Raw genomic sequence first — 21739 nt, 5'->3', positions numbered from 1 at the left:
GGGCCGCCACCGCCGCTACGGTTCGATCCGAGAGCACCCCCACCTTGTGCTTGGCCAGCTGCACTTTGATCTTGTCAGGCTCGTTGGAGATCTCGAGCTCCGAGTCCAGTCGGCTCTCGGCCTCCTCTAGCCAGTCCGTCAGTTTTCTCCAGGCCTCGTGGAACTGGGCGTGGGAACACGGGGGGGGGGCGGCACAGGGGACATGTCACACCAGAGGACGCAGGAAGCTACCGTCACCAGAAGTAACCCCAACCTCCCCAACCTCAACCCTTAACCATAACCCCACCCCAGTACCTGCTTGGCCCTCTTGCGCGCCTCGTCCAGATGTCGGCCCCGGTCCAGAGACCGCTGCACCAGCTTGTCCCAGCGGGCCTGAACGCTCAGCAGCAGATTCTTGATGAGAACCACATCCTGTTTGAGGCTGGCGAAGCGGAGTTGGGAGCCCGTCTTCTCTAGGGCCAGGACCTGCTCCCGGTGGGTGTTCACCTCGTTCACAAACAGCTGAGACATGCCGGATGGAGAGCTGGTCAGCATTTTGCAGTTTGCACAAACTTCCCTGAGTTTTTAAGCTCAGGTGAGCTGGTACAATAGAAGTGACACCGCCTTCCGCGTCTCCTGACCTTGTGCTCCTCGATTTGCTGGAGGACGGTCTCCAAGATCAGGCTGGGAGGCGATGCCATGTTGAGCGTCTGCTCTGCCTGCGTCAGCCAATTGATAGTGTCCTGCAGTGAGGACTGGAAGCTCGTCGCCAAGGAAACCGCCTCGTCCAACTTGGCCTGGGGAGGGGATGGGGGGGCAGGTGAGGAACACCGCGTAATTATAGCACACAAGGTGGTTGGGGGGCTGGCCATCAGGGCACCGTAAGTGCACAGAGGCGAGCCTAACGCTGGGTTGTGTGTTCTAGGCCCTAGACCGTCTTTGGTCTCACCCGTCGGTCGTCCATCTTGGAGTTGAGGTTGGCCCACTTGTTCTGCAGCAGGGCCAGGTTCTGCTGGGTCTGCGTGGTCCCGGGACTCGCGCCCTCCTCTCCTCGGCGGGACAGCAGCATGGACTCGCCCTGGTCAACAAGCCGGTGGTACTGGTCTGCCCGCTGGTCCAACTGGGTCTGGAGCTCCTGCACATGGGGAATGTGGGGAGAAGAGAGAATGAGGGGCAGAGAATTTGCTAGAATGTGGACTCAGCAAGCGTCTGCAGACGCCATATATCAAAGAGCAGGGAGCCGCTCACGGCACCGCAGCTGCAACTTTGAGGGTCTTGGTGGTCCGACGGCAGAGCCCTGCAGGACCACCGATCCTGAGGGGAGAGGAAGGGTGGCACGTACCATGTGCTGCTGGAGCTGTTCCCTGGCTGTCTCCGGCAGGCCTCCTGTGGGCTTGGCAGCTGCCAGCTGACTCTCTGTGCGCCTCATCCACTGCAGGAACTCCTCGAGCTCACCGTGAAAACCCTCCGCCTACAAGGGTGGAGTTGTCGGCAGTGAGAGAGAAGAGGTATGAGGGGATCAGGGCAGACATGAGGAGGAGAGGACAACAAACCGTCAGATCATGCAGCACATCTAACCTTCAGTATCGTGGTCGTGTTCCTTGGCACACCCGCTCCCACCCCCACCCCATACCCTGTACCTGCTGCAGTGCAGCTTCCAGCATCTTCTGCCGCTCCTGGGTCTTGAGCAGTAGGCTCTCCCAGCTGCGGTTGAGCTCGTCCAGCTGCTCGCGGAGGGCGCTTGCCTCGTCCCCGGGGCCAGACTCCAGCAGCTCGGAGCCCGCGCTTTTCACTGTGTCCACCGTGGAGTGGTGTGAAAGCACATCGTTCTTCAGCACCTGGGACAAAGGACGGAGGTCGGATGACGGGAAAGGTGACGGGGGGGGACGGGATAGATGGTACCACAGGAACATCTCTTCCCAGAGGAGTTAAAACAGTAAAATGTGGTGTTAAGAGAGAAAGAGAGACGGCAGGGGGTGAGATCCTACATTGTGCTTGGCCAGCTCGATCTCAATGGCTTTGGGGTCAGAACTGATGGGTCGCTGGGTGTCCAGCGTGGTGTGGGTGTGACTGAGCCACGACTGGAGCTCTGAGAGGGCATGCTGGAACTGCCCCAGGGCCAGGAGCGCCCCCTCCAGTTTGTGCTGCGATACACAGGGAAGGAGTCAGTTGAGAAGCCGTTCACACCCTGCTCCAGTGAAGTTTGGACGGCAGCCTTCACGCACCCATACCTGTCTGTGTGTGATCTTGTCTCCCAGGTTGTCCCACAGGTGCCTTAGCTCGGTCAGCGGCTCCTGGATCATATCTCGGTCGGTCTGGTCCGACACTTTCTTTAACAGCAGCTCCCCCTGGTGGCACAGCTTCTCCATGTCGATCTGCTGCTGGTACACCTCCACCTTGAATTGCTGCAAGCCAAAACGAGACTCGATTTGCCTTCATTCACACCATCATCTTTCAGCCCCTGCCGTGTCTCCTGCTTTGATTCCATTCCGTTCCGCAAATTCGCGACAGATCACACCTGTCAGTTCAACCCCACCCCAAACCCCCCTCTTATATACCCCTTAATGCAGGCCACACCCATTAGTGCAAATCACACCCTTAAATACCAACATTTGTCATTTACTTTCACACTGACACACTTTGGGGGGGGGGGGGGCATCACAATTATGTGAATTACTTTGAACAAAAAGCAGAGAAGTTTAAATGGTGAAAGTGAGATGATAAATGGAGCATTTCAGGAAGTTCCCAACCTTGAGCTCCTCAATCTGCAGCTTGACGGTGCCCAGGTCGGTGCCCACCGTGGGCATGTCGCACAGCTTGATCACGGCATTGTCCAGATAGTCAAACATGCCCTGAGAGACCCAAAACAGACATGGTCGTCATCACCACCGGGCCTGACAGACACGCGGCTGACGAGCAAGTATGACGGAGCAGTGCATTGTGGGAGATGGACGCACCTGCAAAGCATCCTGGTACTGCACGGAGGCGGTCATAGCCTCATCCAGCCGCTCCATCCTCTCCCTCCAGGTCCTGTTCAGACTGTCCCAGGCTGCGTTCATCTACGGGTGGAGCAGGACACCAAGTGTGTGGGGGTGGTGGTGAGAGACAGGCAAAGAGCAAAGGAGAGAAGGTGAGACCCCAAGTTACGGAGACCATAAATCCCAGTCACAACCTGCTCCTTGGTCCTCACCTCATCAATGGTCTTCTTGACCTCAGGCTTCTCCGTCTCACCGCAGGCGAAGATGAGGTCGGCCCCCAGGGTACGCACAAACTCCAGCTCCTCCCGAAGACCATCCGTCTCACCCTTGATGGCCTTCAGAGGACAGGAGATATCGGTGCTGAGTGAGCAGATTGAAGGAAGCGCAGAGCGACCTGCAGAGGGTACTGCTATAACCCCCTGCTCTCTGCCAGTCCTCTCCGCCTTACCTCAGCAGCCTCAATCTGCTGCTTGATGAGCGACGGGTCCACACCGGGGTCCTCCAGGTCCTTCACGATCTCCTGCGAGTCTCGGAGCGTGCTCAGCAGAGCCGCCATATCCGCCCAGAACTTTCCAGCCAGGTCCAGGACATCTTGGAGCTTCCCCTCGCGCTCCTCGGCCCACTGACGGATCTCGTCCCAGAGGGAGCGCAGCCTCAGCAGCCGGGAGCGCACCGCTGCAACGGCAAATGGTGCTGTGCACTCTCGCCAGGTGTATTTTGATGACATCACAATACGCTCACCTCACGACGCCCTTTTTATTTTAAAATGAGTTGTGTGGTACGATAAAGTTTCACAGTATGAAGCCTGCGGAAGTGATGGTGGAATTACAGCCAATCAACAATAAGAAGGTAGACATAATCAGCCTCAGTGGCTCCGGCTGGTGGTGTGCCGGGATTAATATTGTACTGTGAGAGACCGCTGCAGCTGTAGACTCTGCACACGAGGCGTGGCTTGTACCAATGGGTGTGGTTGTAGGAAGAAGGAAGTGTGGCTGGTATCAATAGGGCTTGACTGGTATTAATTGGTGTGATAATGTGTGCAGCCTGTTAGTGGGTGTGGCCTACACAATAGAGGGGTGTGGTCACTTAATAGGGTATGATTTGTGTAAATGGGTGTGGCCTGTATTGAAGGGTATATAAGAGGGAGGTTAGGGGTGGGGTTCAACTGACAGATGTGATCTGTATTAATAGGTGTGGGTTTATACTAAAGAATGTGGTCTGACTCCGGTGTCTCACCCTGAGCAGCGGGGTCTTCCTGGGGGGCGCGGGTCATAAGCTCCTCGCCACGGGTGCACAGGGCACTGAAGGAGGGCAGCAGCTTGTCCAGCTCCAGCATCGAAGCACGATGATCGGCCAGCTGCTCGCGGATCTTCTCCACCTCGGCCGCAACGGGAGGGGGCTGCCTCAGGCGCTGCGCTGCCGCCTCCAGGGTCTCAAGCAGAGGGTCCATCTTGTCGTGGAACTGGCAGAGGCGAGACGGCCAGTCACAGAGACAGGTTAGTTGTAACAGAACAGGGAGTCATTCATTGAGGAAAAAGGTAAGGCACAGCGAAAGACAGCAAGCTAAGTGCTTGTTGTGGACAGGGTCACGGTGGTCTGGAACCTATCCTTCAATTACTGGGTGCAAGGTTGGGGGGGGGGGGGGGGTACACCCTGGACAAGACATTGGCAGGGTAGCCACACAGACACACACACCTATTCACACACTATGGACAATTTAGAGTCACCAATTCACCTGAACCACATGTCTTTGCACTGTGGGAGGCAACCAGAGCAGCTGGAGAAAACGCATGCAGAGGTGGGAACATGCAACGCCACACACACTGAGTTGGATTCAAACCTATGACCAAAAAGCCCAGGTGCTGTGAGGTAGCAGCACAACCCGCTGCACCACCACGCCATAACTGCAAATTCAATATTTGTTTTAATGAGAAAAATCTGGGAAAAACGGCACTTTTCCCACATTATAGTGGGATCAAATAGGATGCCAGAAATAAATTTATGTGAACTACAAGTCAAATGAGTTACAAAAGATGTTTTTGACAGCTTCTCTACATCTTTTTTGGGTCTTTAAGCAGCCAAAGTTGACAGGTGAACGAACACTTATTTGTATGTGAACAAACGGTTTTTTACACCAAGTGAGAGTGTACACTGTTGTACCGCGTCTGGCCTTTTCACATTCAGCAATTCTGACTTAAATCAAGAGCCATTCGGCCAGACATACACCACATGAGCAGCAGCATGGCCAGCGTGCGCTGCTATCGATGGCCTCATCCATTAGTCTGTGAGAAACAGCGTGGGTGAAGCAAGTGAAAAGAGCACAGTGCCATCTTACCTCTGCCAGCTGGGGGTAGAGTCACGATGATCGGAGATGGAGGTGGATGCAATGGCAGGGGAGGGATCACAGCACATCCACAGGCAGTGAGTGGGCGGAGGGATGGAGGGATGGAACAGGCAAGGCGAAGGAGCACATGGAGGAGCGCACAGTGGGTCGCAGTAACAAAGGGGACATGTCAGGAGAGGAGGGAGGGGACAGAGGCCCGACACAGGTAAGGTGTTTGAGCAATGGTGGGGGAAAGGGGAAAGTGGGGGGGGGCAGGAGGACAGATCAGGGTACAGTTCAGAGGACGGGAGTGAGGAAACAAATCAAACTGTTAGATCAACCACATGCAGGCAAGCAGTACGACATGGCAGTTGCACTGGGTGGACGTGTGGAGCGCTCTAACAGTCCCAATGGCCTCACTGCTGTGGCCCGTAAACAACTTCACCGCCATTCTGACAACGGATGTGGGATGACTGAGTGCATTTCCTGGTGGCGGGGGGAGCGGGAAGCTCGCGGGGACAAAGGGGCACGAACACACCTGTGCGGACTGAGAGACGGCCTCGTCCAGAGCGGCGGCGCGACCCTTGACCTCCTCCTTGATGGCCAGGTAGCGGCGCTCGGCCTCGGCGCAGCGCTGCCTCACGGCGGCCCCCTGCTCGGCGCTCAGCTCGGCCAGCTGGGGGCTGATCTTCAGCAGCTTGTCGATGTGGGGCTTGTGCTCGGCGATGGACTCCCTCAGCAGCTGGACAGGGAACACAGGCGCATACGTGTGCAAATATTTTGTTAAGAAGCAATGATGCGGAAGGAGACACGGGAAGTGGCGAGAGCCAATAAAGAGTAGAGAATCAAAAATGCCCAGAGAAACCTTCCTGTGCTAAAGGACACACGGGAAACAAAAAGAGCGCATCCGAATCCCTCACCCTCATCTGGTCCTGCTGCAGCCGGAGGGTCTCCGTGTCGATGGCAGGCGGGGGCAGCTGTGCAATCAGGGTCTCTGTCTCACCCAGCCAAGGATCCAGCTCTTCGTGGGTCTCCCAAAAGCGGGCCACCAACACCTGGGCCTGCTCCAGCGCCGAGAAGCGTTCCGAGTGACCGTGGCTCACCGCCTCGTAGCGCGTGCTCAGCGAGTCTGTCTTCACCTGGTGAGGACAGGTCAGGAAGTCAAAGGAGCGCTCCGGGATTCTCGAACGCTCTTACACCGGCACCCAGCAATGCCCTGGCCAACCTTGAGGGCCTCCCGCTGCTGCTCGCTGCAGCTCTCCAGGATTTCCGAGCACGACCGAAGCAGCTGGTCCACGGTGTCTCGGTGCCGGATGATGTCGATGTTGAAGGCACGCTGCACCTGCATCTGGGCCACGGTGACATCTGGCTCCAGGCTCAGCGGCCCCAGGGAGCTAAGCTTGCGCTCCGTTTCGCTCACCCAGGCCAGCTCGGCATCCACAGCCTCCTCGTACTGGGGATGAGGGACTGGGTTAGCGCTTCTGCCCCATCCCACCCACCTGCCAACCACATTTCAAACTAGCACATCGCAGAAAAAGCCTCAGCTGCAGTACCTGCTGCGACCTCTTGATGGCGGCCTGCACCAGCTGCACACGCTGCGTGATGGTGTCGTCAGCCTGCCGGTACCGTTGGTTTGCATCGGCAACGAGGCGGTCGAGTCCCTCGCGGGCGCGCCAGGGAACCAGGTCAAGCAGGGCGCTGCCCACCTCGTTCACCGTGTCCAGGACCAATCGCTTCTCTGCTGACACACACTTCAGCTCCTGAAAGACAGATGTGCGACTTCAGTCAGTCCTCACACACACGCAGATGCGCACACCAGTACACAGAGGAACACACACGCACACACCTTCTGTCTCTCCTGATAGGCCGGTGAGGTGTCAGGCTCTGTGTTGTTAAGCTCCGCCTCCATGCTGTCCAGCCAGAGGTTGAGGTCATCGTGGGCGCCGGCGAAGCGCGTGGCCAGCTGCAGGGCCTGTTCCAGGGTCCTGAGGGCTTTGCTGCTGCTTGCTGTGATCTCTGCATAACGGCTCTTTATCCCGTCCAGTTTCTCCTGGATCAGCAGGACCTCCTCACCTGATCGCATTTCAGAAGTGCACAGAGCAGCTGTAAAATGGGCTAGTGCAGAAGAGTATACGAAGTGATCATTTCAGCATAAATGCAGCAGGTTTCCATGGAGTTGCACCACACCGCTCCTCGTGTGAACAGAGGTCAAGTTAGTTTTCATCAAAAAAGTTAAGTTTCCTGTTTATTTTTAACTGGATTTTCCTGGCTTTTCCAACTGTGGTGGAGCAAACGCAACCTGTATTTTCCCTCCAAATCAACAGAGGGCAGTACAGAGTAGGCACACGCAATAAGAGTGTGGGACCACCTTAATTCCACTCGCTTCCACGGTGTTTACAGTGTTTTCCCACTGGTGCTCTTCAGTGCTGTTGATCACACTGGCTAACAGTCAGACTGAGCAGGAATTTTTGGAGAAAACTTACTTTAATCTGCAGTAATTTTAAATTTATTTCTATATATTTCAAAATTAATATATCGATGAATGAATCAAGGGATGTCAATATTATTGACCTTTTATTGATTGTGGCTCCGTGGTAGAACTGTGGTCATATCTACTTTGAGGAGCTTGTGTACCAAACCATTATGCCGTAACACCCAGACGCCACAAGAGTGGAAGCTGCCAGGCAAATATGGGACGAGGGGCCGCCTGCGGAGCCCAGGGGGAGGCGCTACCTGTGGTCTGCTTGAGCAGGGCCTGTCCGTTCTTGATGGCCTGGTCCACGGTCTTCTTCCTGCTCAGGATCTCCTCGTTCAGTGACTGTCGGGGGTCCAGGAGAGAGGGACCGTTAGGAAAGGTGTTTACAGAGCGCTGCCGCTTTTAGACTCTGCCGTTCCCCCTCCCGAGCCCAACACACCCACTCAGCAAACGCCTCCCAGTACCCAGAATCCAGGCTGCAGCCTACACCTGCCTCCAGGCACCGTCACAGAGCCCACACACTCACTCTCTCCACACATATACACACGCGTGCCCCCCATACCAGGGTGTGTTGGTGGTGCTCGGACAGCTGCTCGGGCGCGTAGCTTTGCACCGACACCTCAGTCAGCCTCTGAGCCACCTCGGCCAGCCAGTTAAGGACCTCAACCTCCTCCTCGCCAAAGAGCTGCGCGTTGGCCAGCGCCTGCTCCAGCATGGCGGCACGCCGGGCACACCACTCGCTCAGCTCGGCGTGCCCCCCCCGCAGCGCCCCCACGCGTTCGCCTATCCAGTTGCAGTCCGCCACACAGCTCAGGGGCAATAGCGACAGGACGATGGCCTCCAGCCGCTGCACCTCGGCGCCCCGAGAGACGACCTCCTCGTGGAGGGCCTGAGCATCAGCCCAGGAGTGATGGATGGGACAGATGGGGTGGTGGTGGTGGGGTTTGGGTTGCGAAGGATGCGAGGGAGAAAAGGAGAGCAAAAAATAAAACATGAAGCATGCAGATGGAAGGCAACATACAACAAATAAAATCAAACCGAGTCCAATGAAGATGGGAACTAAAGAGAAACTCGGAGAAAATCCCTCGACGAGCAAACTCATAAAACCAATAACATGGTCATCATGGACAGTCACATACAGTAATGCATTTACCGTGGTGGGCATTTCCATGACAGTGGTGAGGAACAGAAACATGATTCATCTAGAATGAGAGTGATGGGAAGCTATAAACGGGTGGGGCGTGTCTGCAAACCCATTTCCACACCACCAGCGATGCCCACGTTCCCTTCGCCCTCCTCCGAGCACCAGTAACTATCGCTGAGAGTGAAATCCGTGACCAAGACACAAAGCAGCTCCTGTCCAAGGACGGCCAGCTACACTCCTCTACCCCTGTGCCTTTCTCCACTAGGGGGTGCTACCTTGTGGCGGGCAATCTGCTGTGTGATTTTGGCCGTCTGCGTGCCCATGGGCTCGGCGGTGCTCAGGCGGCGCTCCGTGACGCTCAGCCATTCGCCCAGCGGCTCGACGGCCTCGTGGAACTGGAGCGCCAGAACCTGCAGTTCCTCCAGCTGCCTCTGCCTGCGGGGAGGAAAGAGGTGGTGGTGGGGGTGTACGAAACAGTGAGCACGTTGAACAGAAAACTGGAATAGAGACGGGAGACGAGCCTCTTTGCACGTGTGTGCGCATGCGTGTACGTATGCACGTACCTGGCGCTGGCCTTGCCCAGCAGCTCGCGCCACCTCTCCCCCAGGCTTTCCAGCTGCCGCCGGATCTTATCCTGGTCCTGTGGTTCAGCCGTAGCGGCGATGCGCTGGCCTTCCACTCGGATCATCTCCACGGTGCTGCGTCGGTCATCCAGCAGTCGCTGCAGCAGCTGGGGGATGGGGGAATGTGAACTGCTGTTGTACCTTACAGTTACCTCGCCTCTCTGTATTATCAGTGCAGCACAGGGCGGAGTGGTTAAGGCAACCAGCCAACAGTCGCAGGACCCAGGTTCAAGTCCCAGTTCGGAGTAGTGCCCTTGGCCACAGAAGCCTCATGTGATGCAGTACAATTTACCCAGTTCTATAAACAGGTAAATTGTCATGAACAGCTCAGTGCAGAGACCACAAAGAAAAACGCCAGATAAACGCATCAAAATAAATACAACGTAGCACCGTGTCACATAAGATTAAAAAATGGAGGTGGAAGCGACAGTCGCCGCGTCACTGTCTCCTCACCTTCTGCTCCTGTATCTGGGCCTTGACCACCCGGTACTCGGCCGACGCGGGTTTCTGATTGGCTATTAAGTCTTCAGTGTCGCTCAACCAGCTGAGTAGGGGCTCCAGCGCATCCTGGAACTTCCCACAATGCAGGAGGGCCTCCTGAAGCTGTGCAATGCGCTCCGCGACCTGCAAGGGCACGGGGGGCGATGAGTGGGATGAGCCGGAGGAGCGCTGGCGCGGTCGGCATCACGGCCGCACACTTGCGCACGGCGAGACACACCCGCTTGTTGAGTGAGTTCCAGCGCAGGTTCGTCGTGTCCAGATCGTGCTCCAGCGCTCGCGTATCCGTGTCCTTCGCCGCACTCTGGATCAGACCCTGACCGACGGCGTTCACCTGGTGCAGCCGGGGCTGGATGGTCTCCACCTGCTCCCGCTCCACCGCCTGAGGGGTCCCCACACAGAGGCAGTAGAGTACTTAGCACCTGGCTGACCCAAACTCCCTGCTCTTCTCAGTTATGCTGACCCTGAACCCCCTGAAACCCCGACCCCTATCTGTGTAAAGGAGCTCAAAGGTCAGACGGAGAATCCAGCTGGGCAAAGGTGGGGGGAGATGACACTGCAGCAGGAGGGAAGGACAGAGTGGGCTCAGGGAGGCTCTAGGGTTCACTATTTTGACCTGGATGAAGAGCTGCTGAACCCCGCCCCCTCCCCAGAGCAGCATTTACCACACTTCCCCTCTCAAGTGCAAAAAAGCCAGGTACCATACTGAGCAGGAAAACTGAATTTGTATCCATAAGGTTTTGGGTCTGAACTGGTTTCCTTCTGTTGGACCCTTGAGATGGAAGGACTCAAAAACTGTCCATACATTTACATTCACTAATGAGACTTTTCCTCTATTGTACCTGACTTACACTGATTTACCCATTCTTAACAGAGACCATTTTACTCATGGTATCATGGTAAGTACACTAGAACAGGAAAGGGGAGACAAGAGGTCAAACCAGTGTGTCCTGCCAGAAGGTGCTGAAATAGGTGAATGGTCTCTGGCCGGGAGACAGCTATGATGAGAAGGTTAAAACCCAAAGACCATAAGGTGTCAGGACAGCAGCTCATGGGTTCTGAGCCTGAGGTAACGGAGGGCTCTTTGGGACAGAGCTCATTGTGAAGCTGGACTGAGTCCATTGACACAAGTGTGTTAATGTGATCTTTGTCCTGAGTTTTCCTCTGTCTGTGTGTGTGTGTGTGTGTGTGTGTGTGTGTGTGTAAGCATGCAATGTGGCGACACTCATCTCAAACAGGAAGGCCCACAAACAATGACCTGGAGTCCTGCCCTGCTGCCTGTCTCCTGCCGTGCGTGCGTGCGTGCGAAAGAGAGAGAAAAACACAAAACGCTGGGACTTGGGTATATTTAGAGAAGCGGACACTACCCGCCCCCAACTTTAGTTGGTCACTTTCAAACTCAGCCTCACACTTTCACCCCCCAGAATCTCACTCTTGTCCCCTCTTTGTAAAGCTTTGCTGTTCTGTCCCTTATGCCATAAATTTCATCAGTAGCTCCTCTCTCTCTCTCTCTCTCTGCCCCCCCACCACACACACACACACACACACACACACACACACACACACTCTCCTCCTCCCAAGTCTATCAAGGCGTTTGTCTCCAGTGGTGCAGCACTGTGGAGCATAGCTGAAATGCCTCTCATTCCGCTCCCCCTTGCTGCACCGCAGTGGGAACCCGGCAGGGTGCAAACACTGCCATGGAGCACAGTGCACTAATCTCCACACACACACACACACACACACACACACACACACACACACACACAGCCTACTCTCACCACCGCTTCCCAGTACTGCAGTTCCTCCTCCTCACTGGTTGAGCCACAAAGCCCACATTGGCTTCATGTCGCTCTCTCACAACTCAGGCAAACACAAGCGCGCGCACACACACACACACACAGAAGCTCCACTGGCAACACAATATTACATAACTTTCCTCTGCTCCCTGTCCATCACCAGCATCCTATGTACCGTTCGTGTGTGTGTGTGTGTGTATGTAAGTGATTAACAGACCACATGGCAAAGCAGCAGCACCTGGAAACACTCCAAGGAGTCACAAGCACAATGAGGACTCTACCAACCGTAACCAGGAACTAATCTAGTTAATGCAGCACAACATGATTTACTGCATTGTACAGAAAGGCAGACGTGACCTCAAGCAACTCTGTGTCCAGGTCGTTCATTCCTCTCATAGTCCATCTCTCCAAAGCCACCAAGAAACTTGTACACCTCTGTGGTTTTCACCCTCTCAGTTCAGGCTAAGTACCTTGATCAAGGGTAACCAAGCAGGAAGTGGCATTTTGGCCTGGCAGTGCCTCCAACTGCTGCGCCACCTGCTGGCCCCACGGCAGTGTGTATGCAGTGTGTAGCAGGTAGACAGCCACACCACCTGTAAACACAAGTGTGCCTGTAAAAAACCTCATATCGACACACACACACAGACACACAGTGTGTCGTAGAGCGTGTGTTTCGGTCCCCCGGTACGAGAAAGCAGTCAGCACACGGACACGAAGTGCTGGAATACACGGCGGCAGATTATTCCTTTCTAATCGCTGGGAACGTGGCCAGCGGCTATGCTCACATCCTCCGAGAATTAGGGCTGCGTCCTCAAGGGCCGCGATTGGCTGGCGGTAACCCCCCCACCCCCGTGCTCTATCCTCTGTGCCCCTCCCACTGCTGTGTCCTCCCTCCTCCGTTCTCCCACAGCAAGGGGCTCCTTTCAGCAACGGACCCTGTTTCCGGACACTAATTCGGCTTAGTTCCACATTGAGAAGGATTTTCAACGGAAGGTTCCTACAGACGAAGGTTCAGTCCAGGACCTGTGCGTGGAAACAAGCCCCTGCCATCGCTATTACACGGCTGAGTATGAGCGCCACCTATCGCCGAAGCTGGGCTCACACGCGCAACACCCCCACGGTGTCCAGTCTGTTGAGAGAGGTAGTCGAGTTACAGCTATAGTCCCCCCTGCCCCCCCCCGTCCCTTTCACTCCTCCTTTGTGGCTCTGCAGGTGCTTCCTGCAGCCGGTCGTCCTCAAGCATCTCCATCATCGTCATAACAATCATAACAATCGCAGCCTGAGCAGAGCCCAGCCCGCCCCGCCCCCACACCTTCCAGGCAAGGTTCTGTAGCAGTTAAGGAGCTGCACTTCCCTCTGAAGTCTGTTGGGTCCTCCCCTGAGGAGGAGGGGACGAGATGTCACAGCTGTGAGCTGAGGGGTAAACAAACACCCAAGCTGCGCATGTAGGCAAAGGGTACGAGCAGCAAAAAGCATGAACTCAGGAACCCAACCAGAGCCACATCTCTGTAGCTGTCCTGCTAGGAATACACACTTTGAGCCAAAAGGTCGAGCTGGGAATACATGGAGAGTTTATCGCTAAGGTACTGGCTCCACCCATCCCGGCCAAAGGACTCCACTTTCTATGGGGTGTGGCAAAGCAGATGCCTGAGCTCCGCCCATCACAGGCCCTTCACAGAAGGACTGGAACAGCTCCTACTGGCTATTTATACTCTTAACTATTTTGAAGTCTCACTTCGGGTGTTACTGAGCCCACAGTGCAGTGTCTATGCACTCCGACCCGCTCCAGGAGAGCTACACCAGTAGTACCCCCTTATCTCAATGTCACCATCACCAGATGAGGAGGGCGAGGCGGCAGAACAAGAGCCACCGTGCCACGGGTACCGTAGCAGCTCGTAGCAGCTGTCCGCCATCATAGTGCTTTGGCCACTTCACAGACAGCAGTGCTGTCCCCCCAGGAAGGTCAAGTTCAACTGGGGGCAGTGGGTGGTATAGTGGTTACAGCCAGCGGTTTGCAATCAAAGGACATGAGTTTGAATCCCAGCTCCTGCTCTAGTACTCCTGATCAAGCTATTTACCCTGAATTGATAGAGTAAAAATGACCCTGCTGTACAAATCACCGTAAGGTGCTTAACACTGTAAATCACATCTAACAGATAAAATGGATAATTAATAAGTCGACGGGACTGCGTCTGTAATCCAACATGTACCCTCAACTGACAACACGCAAAGTCTATGAGCACCACACACACACGCACGCACGCACGCACACACCTTAAAGAACCTCCCAAAGACATAATAGAGAAGAACGCAAACAGAAGCATTTGAGAGGCTGTGGAAGTGAAGAGTGCGACTACCGAGGGACCTGCTGGACCCTGCATTCATGAATAACTGTTTGACACGTACACACAATGCTGAAATAACACGGTAGGACAGCGGTGCGCACACACCCGTCGCAAACTGACCCTGCTCTCACAGCAGAACTCCTGCATTTTCCTCAGTTCACTAAAAGACTAACTGCTGTCCCCTAACACCCCCGGGGCTAATTTAGGATAAACTAATTAATTCTGTTAGTAATAGAGAGCTGATCCAACACTTGAGTGTCGCTGCCCTCCTCACATGAAAGAGAGGGGAGCAGAGACCGGCCAGGGAGCCCGGCTGCCAGGACAGCGGTCCCGAGAGCTGTACAGTGTTTAAAAGTAGGATAAAGTTCTTGGGCGTGGTAATTGGATGCCGTGCTGCGTTTAAGAGGCTTGTGGGAGCATGCAATCCCCGGGCTGACGCTCCCCGGGCCCGTGTGGAAATATTCACGCTGTGACCCCGATGACCACCGCTCAAGCACCCAACACCTGAGGCACGCAGACAGGCGAAACCCTCACGGCATCCAACACGTTGGACACAGAGAAGACTGTACCTCAGCTGGTGCGTGGTCGCCTGGGCAGCTCAGGGGACATGTTTCCTCCACCGTGCCCAATTCCGCCCCATCTGCCACAGCCTCGCCAAACAGCCCGTGGAGGAGACCCATATCCTCGCTGCGTCTGTCCCCCTCAGACAGTGAGCCGTCTGTGTCCCAGTCGCTGTCCCCGGTCATAGAGCCCAAGACAAATTGCACCCCTGATCGTCCACACTCTGAACACGAATCCGAGTCCCGTGCTCCCCAGCAGGGGGATCCATCATCCGCACCCACCAGAAGGCGCTCAGGAGCTGCCAGATACACAAAGCTGTCTGTGGAGAGGAAAGCGCCTTCTTCGGGATCTCCATCAGGCTTGGGCTGTGGACTGGGAGGCACAGACTCGCCCAGTGGAGAGGGAGACCTGTCCTGTGATTCTGTGGGGAGCAAGGACACAGCCAGATACACAAAACTGTCTGTTGTCACAACGGCGTCCATGTCTGAACCACCCAGTTCCGACTCGGCATCTTCAGATTTGGGGTTCGATGGGGGCAGCGGTGAGGGAGGAGACTCTATCCTCAGGGGCAGACAGTCTGCCTTGGGGGTGCTAGTGTTCATTAGTCCTGGATGCCCTAAGTCCACATCAGCATGCTGTGAAATCAAGACCCCCAATGTGGTGGCCTTGCTTGCTGGTGTTCCCACTTCCTGAAGGATCTCCTCAGGAGTCTCCATGTTGGACTCAAATAGTCCTGAGGATGTTGAACCACTAACGTAGGGTTCCTCTGACTCCACACTCCCAGGTTGTTCCACATCTAAACTGTTTGCTTCGAAAAATAGATGCATCCTGTCCCCATCCTTGTCCCTGATCGACTTTTCAAAGATGCCAGGAGTCCTGTGAGAGTCCAGCCGAGTAATACCCGGACTCTCTGGAGCGGGGGCTAAAGAGAACAATGGGATGTCTTGTTGGAGTTCTACAATGTGTTCCTTCTCCCCCTTGTCCTCTTTGAAGTCACTGTCACTATCACCTTCCTCAGATGGTGGCCCACTCCCAAGAACTGAGTCTGTCCCAGGCCGCTCCCCATCAGACCCTGTGTCGGATGGGGCGGTGTAGTCCATGTTAGTGGTGTGAATCCCACTGGTGTCCGACTCGCGAACATCTGTCTTTGCCGTCGGAGAGCTCCGGTCCTCATCATCTTCACCTTCCTCCACAGGTTCAGACAGGAGTTCTGGGTTAGCAAGGTATTGACCCTGGCCTAAATCGCTGAGGCAGGATTGGGTTTGGTGTGGGTCAGACGGTTCTGAACAAGGTTGAACAGGACCCGAGGATGATGTTTCTTCAGCACTAAAGTGCTCTGTTGGCACTGAAAACACACTGATCTTCTCTTCTTCCTCTTCCTCTTCCACAGCATGCAGAGTGAGGTCCAGCAGGGGCAACACAGCCGGGTGACTCTGAGCCTCGACGTCTGCCAATACCTCTTCTCCCTCCTCCTCCCGACACTGCCGCTCCAGCTCCAAGAAGAGGTCATCAGAACCAAGCTCCGAGCTGGGGCAGGGGGAGCTGCTGTGGGCTTCAGGGCCTCCAAAGCCGGTTGGAGGGATGAGTAGGGGCCAACCTCCTGAGCAGGTGCTCTGCTGGGAATCAGACCGTTCAGGGAGAGACCCCGCTTCCTCTGAACCCTTCCAGATTCCACCTCCCCTCATCTCCTGGCTGTCCAGCTTCAACATAGCTTCCCACTTCTGCTCCTCCCTTTGGTACCTCTCCTCCTCTTTACTTTCTTCCTCTTCCTGGAGAATCCTCCTCTCATCCTCCTCGAAGCAGAGTTCAGAGGCTGTGCGCTCACGAAGCTCCCTGGCTAGAGGGTCCCAACCCTTGGCATCACCCAGCAGCCCTTCCTCGATGCCCTCAGTGCTCAGGCATGGGGAAAGTGGAAGCCCACGGAACGCCATTCCTTCCCCATCCTGCAGGAAAGGCGAAGGTGGATCCAACAGGTAAAGCGACTCCTCATCTAGGTCGCTGTCTTCTCCTAGCAGTGGCGGCAGTGGGGGCAGAGGGGGCAGGTTGTGCAAAACCGGCACCTGGCTCAGTGACCTACGCCCCCCTCTCATGCTGCGAGGCCAGGTGCGAGCTTTGGTGGGGGGGCAGAAAACCGGCTTGGGTGACACCAAGGGTAAGAGTGGGGCTGTCTCCTGGTCTTGCTCCAGAACTGGTGACTCCCGCTCTGGCGTGATGTCCACAGACTGGGCTGAGGTGACCGGCAGGTTTCTGGCTCGTTTCTCAGGTACATCCACAACAGAAACCGGAGGAGAGGCCACCACTTCCCTTCTTTCTTCCCGACATCTGGGCTTTTCCCGCAGGAGATCTCGGCTGGGCTGAGGGGAGCCCACAGACCCCTGCTGAACTGGGCGTCTGGAGGGTGGCAATACAGGCGATTGCTCTTTGGAGGACAGCGGTACAGCAGGAGCCTGCCTATACTGCTTCTGGATTAGAGGGTGTGGTGGGGTGTGTGGTGACTGCCTAGAGGGGTGCAACTGGACAGAAGGAAGAGGGATTGCCTGAGGGGTTAAGGAAGGTGAGGATGACACAAGTGGGGTTTGATGTCCAACTGATGAGGAAGGATAGGATGGAGGTGCAGGGGGTGTGGAGGTGGGAGGAGGTGCGGGCAGGAATGAAGATGGTGCTTGGGCCGGAGGAAGAGGGATTCCAGCCCCTGAGAGTCGCTTATCCGAGTCCCCAGGTGACAATTCCAGGCGTTCAGCAAACTCAGGGTAGCTGGGGGGCATGAAGGCCTTCCAGGAGCGTCGGTTGGGGTTGTCCTTCTTATCCCCACCCTGGTGACGCCGCTTCGTCACCACCGCGGCACCACTGGGAGTAGTAATACAGGACGACGAGATGCCAGAAGAAACGGGGCCTGGCCCACCTGCAGGTGACTTCTGCGGGTCGCTCGACAGCTTCAGGGCGTCAAAGATCACCCGCTCGTCCAGCTTCCTCACACCAGCATCGATCGGCCTAGCTGCAAACACCCCGGCCCCAGCATCCGCTCCCAGGGTGCCATTGCTGGACAGGGTGCTTCCCTCACCAGCACCTGAGCCCAGCGTGCTACGGGAGGGCTGTCCTAGCTTGGAACCTTGGTCAATTTGCTCGTTGATGCGCATGGTATCGTAGATGGAGCGCTGTGGAACGTAGCAGTCCTCGATGTAGGCCTCCTCATCCTCACTCTTCCCCAGACACCGGGGGTTCTGCCTCAGGCAGTCAGGTCGACTCAGGGGCTTCCCCATCACACTGCGTGCAAGTTGCCTTCTGTGGTTGGCTGGACAATAATGGCCACGACGGCAGGAATGGCAGTCCGAGCACCAAGACGACGACTGTGAAATTCCGAGTGGTTATACTGCAGTGCAAACTCAAATGTCAAATCCTTCAGTGGTCGGAAAGCCAACCTGAGCCCACGCAGAAACGATGCGTGGCACGCTTCCCAGGAAATTAAAAAATAGGCTTAAAAAGTACACATATTAAAAAAAAAAAAAAAATCAAGTACACAGGAAGTTCAAAGTCCGAAGGGATTAATGACAGTCTCTTATTAGATCATCTGAAGCAATCCTTTGTGGAGTCCATTGGGTGCAGCCGTATCAGGGACACGAGAGGCACAGTGGGGTTTGTCTCCAAGGCATCCAAAGTTCAAAACGGGGAGTGAGGTGCAAGGGCAGCCGTCCTCGGCACACCCACCCACCCCCCCATGTGAGAGCCTGCCCCCCTCCATAGCGCTCCGACTGCCAGCTTCCCTTCCCCTCCCTCACTTGCTCTCCCACAACAGGAAAAAGCTGGGGGGAAAAAAACGGCTCCAACAGCTCCAACAGTCTTTGTGGGCAGCAGCAGCAGCAGCCAAAGAAGCGCAAGGCTCCTTTTAAGGTGAGATCAACGGACTGTTACATATTGAAGAACAGGAGGGGAAGTTGCAGTTGAGGGGTCTTGCAGAGTTTTGCCTTTAGTGTGTTTTTTTTTCCCCTGTTCAGGTCCTGTTAGCTGTGGCTTTCTGTTGCACTGGAGGGGTACTCTTCACAGACGTCCAAAAACACGACACAGATTCGCACACAATGAAGCGGCCATTCAAACAAAGCGTCAGTGACGCAATCACCTTTATTCTCTGGTTGCAATTAAAAAAAAAAAAAAAAGAAAAAGAAAAAAACTAAAGGGACGAGAGGAGAAACAAAGGGGAAAGAGCCAACGTAAAAGAAGTTACCGTCACCAGGCTGTGCGCCGCTTACGGCTCCAGTTGGATCGGGCGACCGGTGTGCTCTTTTTTCTTCTCGCTTTCTTCCTCTCTTTCATTCCCATTGCAGATCGTGTGGATTTGGCTATGCCTGGCAGTGTCAGTACACACCTCCGCAGCACCTCTTTGGCGCCATCATCCGCCAAAACATTGCCGTCGTCATCACCATCATCTCCTCCCTACCAGAATGCTGTCCTTCAAACAGGGTCCCCTCCTTTAAAATCCAAACCTCTGACCTGCCCCCTCAGTCTCCAGCAATCTCACAGTGTTAGAAAAGAAGCAGACAAAGAAATCCAGAGGCATTTCCACGTGGGGAGGGCCATGGCTCTACGCTGGTCAGTCCCGACTCTGAACGCCGGTACAGCGGCAGGCCTCCGAAGAGAAGCCCCTGTCCTGGTTTCCGGGGTGGCGGAGGATGAAGGACGGGGTGAAGGAGCGCTGTGGGAGACTGAGGCATAAGCTCGTACGTGAGGGGGCAGACAGAGTCCCGGTGCGGTCTCTGCCTCGCAAGCCGACGCGTTCGCAGACAGTCCACGCACACGTGGGAGCAGAAGTAAAAAGCTCCGGTTGACTCCCTCCGTTCGCCTCGCAGCTCTCCTGCGTTTCTTTCTCTTTCTCCCGCAGCCTCACGTCTCCCCTCTCCAGTTCTTTTCTCACACCGCCACAAAGCTCAAATGGTTTGCAGCTGCTAAAAAAGTCTCCCTCCTTTCCTCCCTCGCTCTCTCGCTCGCTCACTCGATCGCCTGCCCGCCGCCCCCCCAGCTCAGTAACTCGCCCGCTCTCATCTGCACTCCCTCTCTCTCACTTGCACTCTGTTTTTGTTTGAATCCAGCTCCGTTTGTTCAGTTTCCTGCTCCAGCATTAAAACACAGGAAGTGCTTGCACCAGCTTCCTTTTCCAAAAAACAGGAGCGGAGGGGCGCAGGGTGGGGGGTGCGGCTAGCGAGAGCGGGATAGCCGAGCCGGAAAAAGCTGAGGACCGAGGGATTTTTCTCAGTTCCAAAAAAAGGGAGAGGGGGGAGGGCTGTGCAGATAATGTCAATGGATGAGAATCTCAAACTGAACATGCTGCAAAGAATCTTTGGACATAAACATGGAGAATAAATTAAAAAGTGTTTCCACGCAAAGTCTCCGTTAACCGAAGTCACTGTACGGCTCCGACACAAGGGGACGCCAGTGATGAGTGTGTTCGTTCCAAGGACAGTGAGACGCGCCGGCTGCGGGACCACATTCTCCCTGACCTGATATGTCCCCCACAGAGGACAACAGAGCTCTGGGCTGAGAGAGAGAGAGAGAGAGAGAGAGAGAGAGAGAGAGAGAGAGAGAGAGAGAGAGCCACTGCCAGTTGGGGGGGGGGGGGGGGGGGGGGGGGACCTGAAGCTCTTATCAAAGACCGGCTGCTTTTTTTTTTTTCCAAAATAAACTAGTCAGTGTACGAGTCAGAGCCACTCGCTCCTTGCTGTCCCCCACCATTGGCTCTGCTTTCGGACTGCGTAAGCCAACGTGTGCAGAGCCATACACACAGGCTGGAGTCGCCACGGTCCACAAGTCACCATTCCAGGCTGTCATGTTGAAATCCAGTCCACGAAGGAGAAGGAGGAGTGTGAGTATATCTCTCAATGTGTGTGTGTGTTGCAAGATTTGTCATCAAGAGACAACGCGGCAGTCCAAGATGCAATTTGGCCAATCGTCTCTTCGCGGGACCTTCGTACTCCACTATCCAGGCCCCCCCATCGACTCCACTCCTGTCCTCTTCTCTCATTTTTTGGTCCTTCCTTCCTTTCTTTCTTCCTTTTGCGCACGGCGCCCCCTTTCAGCAGCTCACTGACTGTCGGTGTTTGTTCCAGAGCTTCTGGCTACTCTCAGTCACGCTGTTATTCCAACACAGGGGGATGGTGGAATGGGGGTGGGGGTAGCCTGTGGCCTGCATGTCAAATAAACCTCCTTGTTACCCTCCTCCTCTCCCACCCCTTCTCTCCCTCCCTCCCTCACTCGCTCGCTCGCCCATGCACTCGGGCAGTTGGGCTGCAGCTGTCATACCGGCCTCCCAGACAAACTTCTCCAAAAGAAACAAAAGGCACTTGTCTCTCCGTCTCTTTCCCTCTCTTTGTTGTCTTCTGCTCCCCTCCAGCTTCGGCGGCCGCTCCCTGTCGCCCTCACCCACGGATCTTGGATCAGCTCTGACACCCACAGCCGTGACCGAGGGGCATCGGAGATCGAGTAGGACGGAAGATGGGTGAAGCGAGGACAAGGGGAGGCCCGAGGCCATATTTACATTAACAGGTTACTAGTGGAGCTGTTTGCCATCTTCCTCTGTTCCCCCTCTGTCTAGTGTGTCATTATGTCACTGTGGCCTAACTGCAGTGTGCAGCAGCCCCCCCCAGGACCCCTTCAGGGGTCAGACAAGCAACAGACCCCCCAGGAGCACAGGCACTCTCGTCAACACTTGCCCGAGTTGGACACGTCTGTGAATGACGTGGGTGCAAAACAATCCCTGACACGCCGATCTCTTTGGCAACAAACCGCCAGGCTGCTCGGTGTGCACCAGCCAGGGGGGTGCGGCCAACACGGGGACACCTGTTCTCACCCGAGTCCCCCTACACCTGTTCTCACAGGAGTTCCCCTCCAGCAGGCCCCACCTCAGAGCATTGGTCCACAGCTCATCTGTGTCCATCCTATGGGGTGTCTTCGTATGAGTTCTGCCCCCCACCCCACACACACTCCACTACAAGAGCATCTTCATCATTAAACAGCCTTCACCTGCTTCA

The 21739-nt window shown here is 55.5% G+C and overlaps 1 protein-coding gene across 21 annotated transcripts in view; it reads right to left on the bottom strand.

Annotated features, from left to right (window-relative positions):
* macf1a (microtubule actin crosslinking factor 1a) overlaps positions 1 to 21739 on the bottom strand; it is a 125320-nt gene that overhangs the window by 10516 nt on the left and 93065 nt on the right. For 13 of the 21 annotated variants that reach the window (XM_029248252.1, XM_029248253.1, XM_029248254.1 and 10 more), the window contains 25 exons: positions 10242 to 10403; positions 9977 to 10147; positions 9464 to 9630; positions 9176 to 9335; positions 8319 to 8645; positions 8014 to 8098; positions 7127 to 7353; positions 6834 to 7040; positions 6506 to 6733; positions 6201 to 6419; positions 5819 to 6022; positions 5293 to 5301; positions 4194 to 4419; positions 3406 to 3632; positions 3170 to 3292; positions 2937 to 3038; positions 2730 to 2831; positions 2211 to 2384; positions 1968 to 2123; positions 1620 to 1817; positions 1322 to 1450; positions 929 to 1114; positions 621 to 776; positions 295 to 501; positions 44 to 163 (listed from right to left, as the gene is read on the bottom strand). In XM_029248252.1, coding sequence (XP_029104085.1) covers positions 44 to 163; positions 295 to 501; positions 621 to 776; positions 929 to 1114; positions 1322 to 1450; positions 1620 to 1817; positions 1968 to 2123; positions 2211 to 2384; positions 2730 to 2831; positions 2937 to 3038; positions 3170 to 3292; positions 3406 to 3632; positions 4194 to 4419; positions 5293 to 5301; positions 5819 to 6022; positions 6201 to 6419; positions 6506 to 6733; positions 6834 to 7040; positions 7127 to 7353; positions 8014 to 8098; positions 8319 to 8645; positions 9176 to 9335; positions 9464 to 9630; positions 9977 to 10147; positions 10242 to 10403 — 4272 coding nt within the window. The remainder of the gene's footprint in view (positions 1 to 43; positions 164 to 294; positions 502 to 620; positions 777 to 928; positions 1115 to 1321; positions 1451 to 1619; positions 1818 to 1967; positions 2124 to 2210; positions 2385 to 2729; positions 2832 to 2936; positions 3039 to 3169; positions 3293 to 3405; positions 3633 to 4193; positions 4420 to 5292; positions 5302 to 5818; positions 6023 to 6200; positions 6420 to 6505; positions 6734 to 6833; positions 7041 to 7126; positions 7354 to 8013; positions 8099 to 8318; positions 8646 to 9175; positions 9336 to 9463; positions 9631 to 9976; positions 10148 to 10241; positions 10404 to 21739) is intronic. The other 8 variants (XM_029248260.1, XM_029248261.1, XM_029248241.1 and 5 more) reach the window with 3 other exon arrangements.

The sequence above is a fragment of the Scleropages formosus genome, chromosome 23, assembly GCF_900964775.1.
Source record: "Scleropages formosus chromosome 23, fSclFor1.1, whole genome shotgun sequence".
Taxonomy (NCBI): domain Eukaryota; kingdom Metazoa; phylum Chordata; class Actinopteri; order Osteoglossiformes; family Osteoglossidae; genus Scleropages; species Scleropages formosus.
The sequence above is the reverse complement of the archived record's forward strand: the minus strand, read 5'-3'. Positions and strand labels throughout refer to the sequence as shown.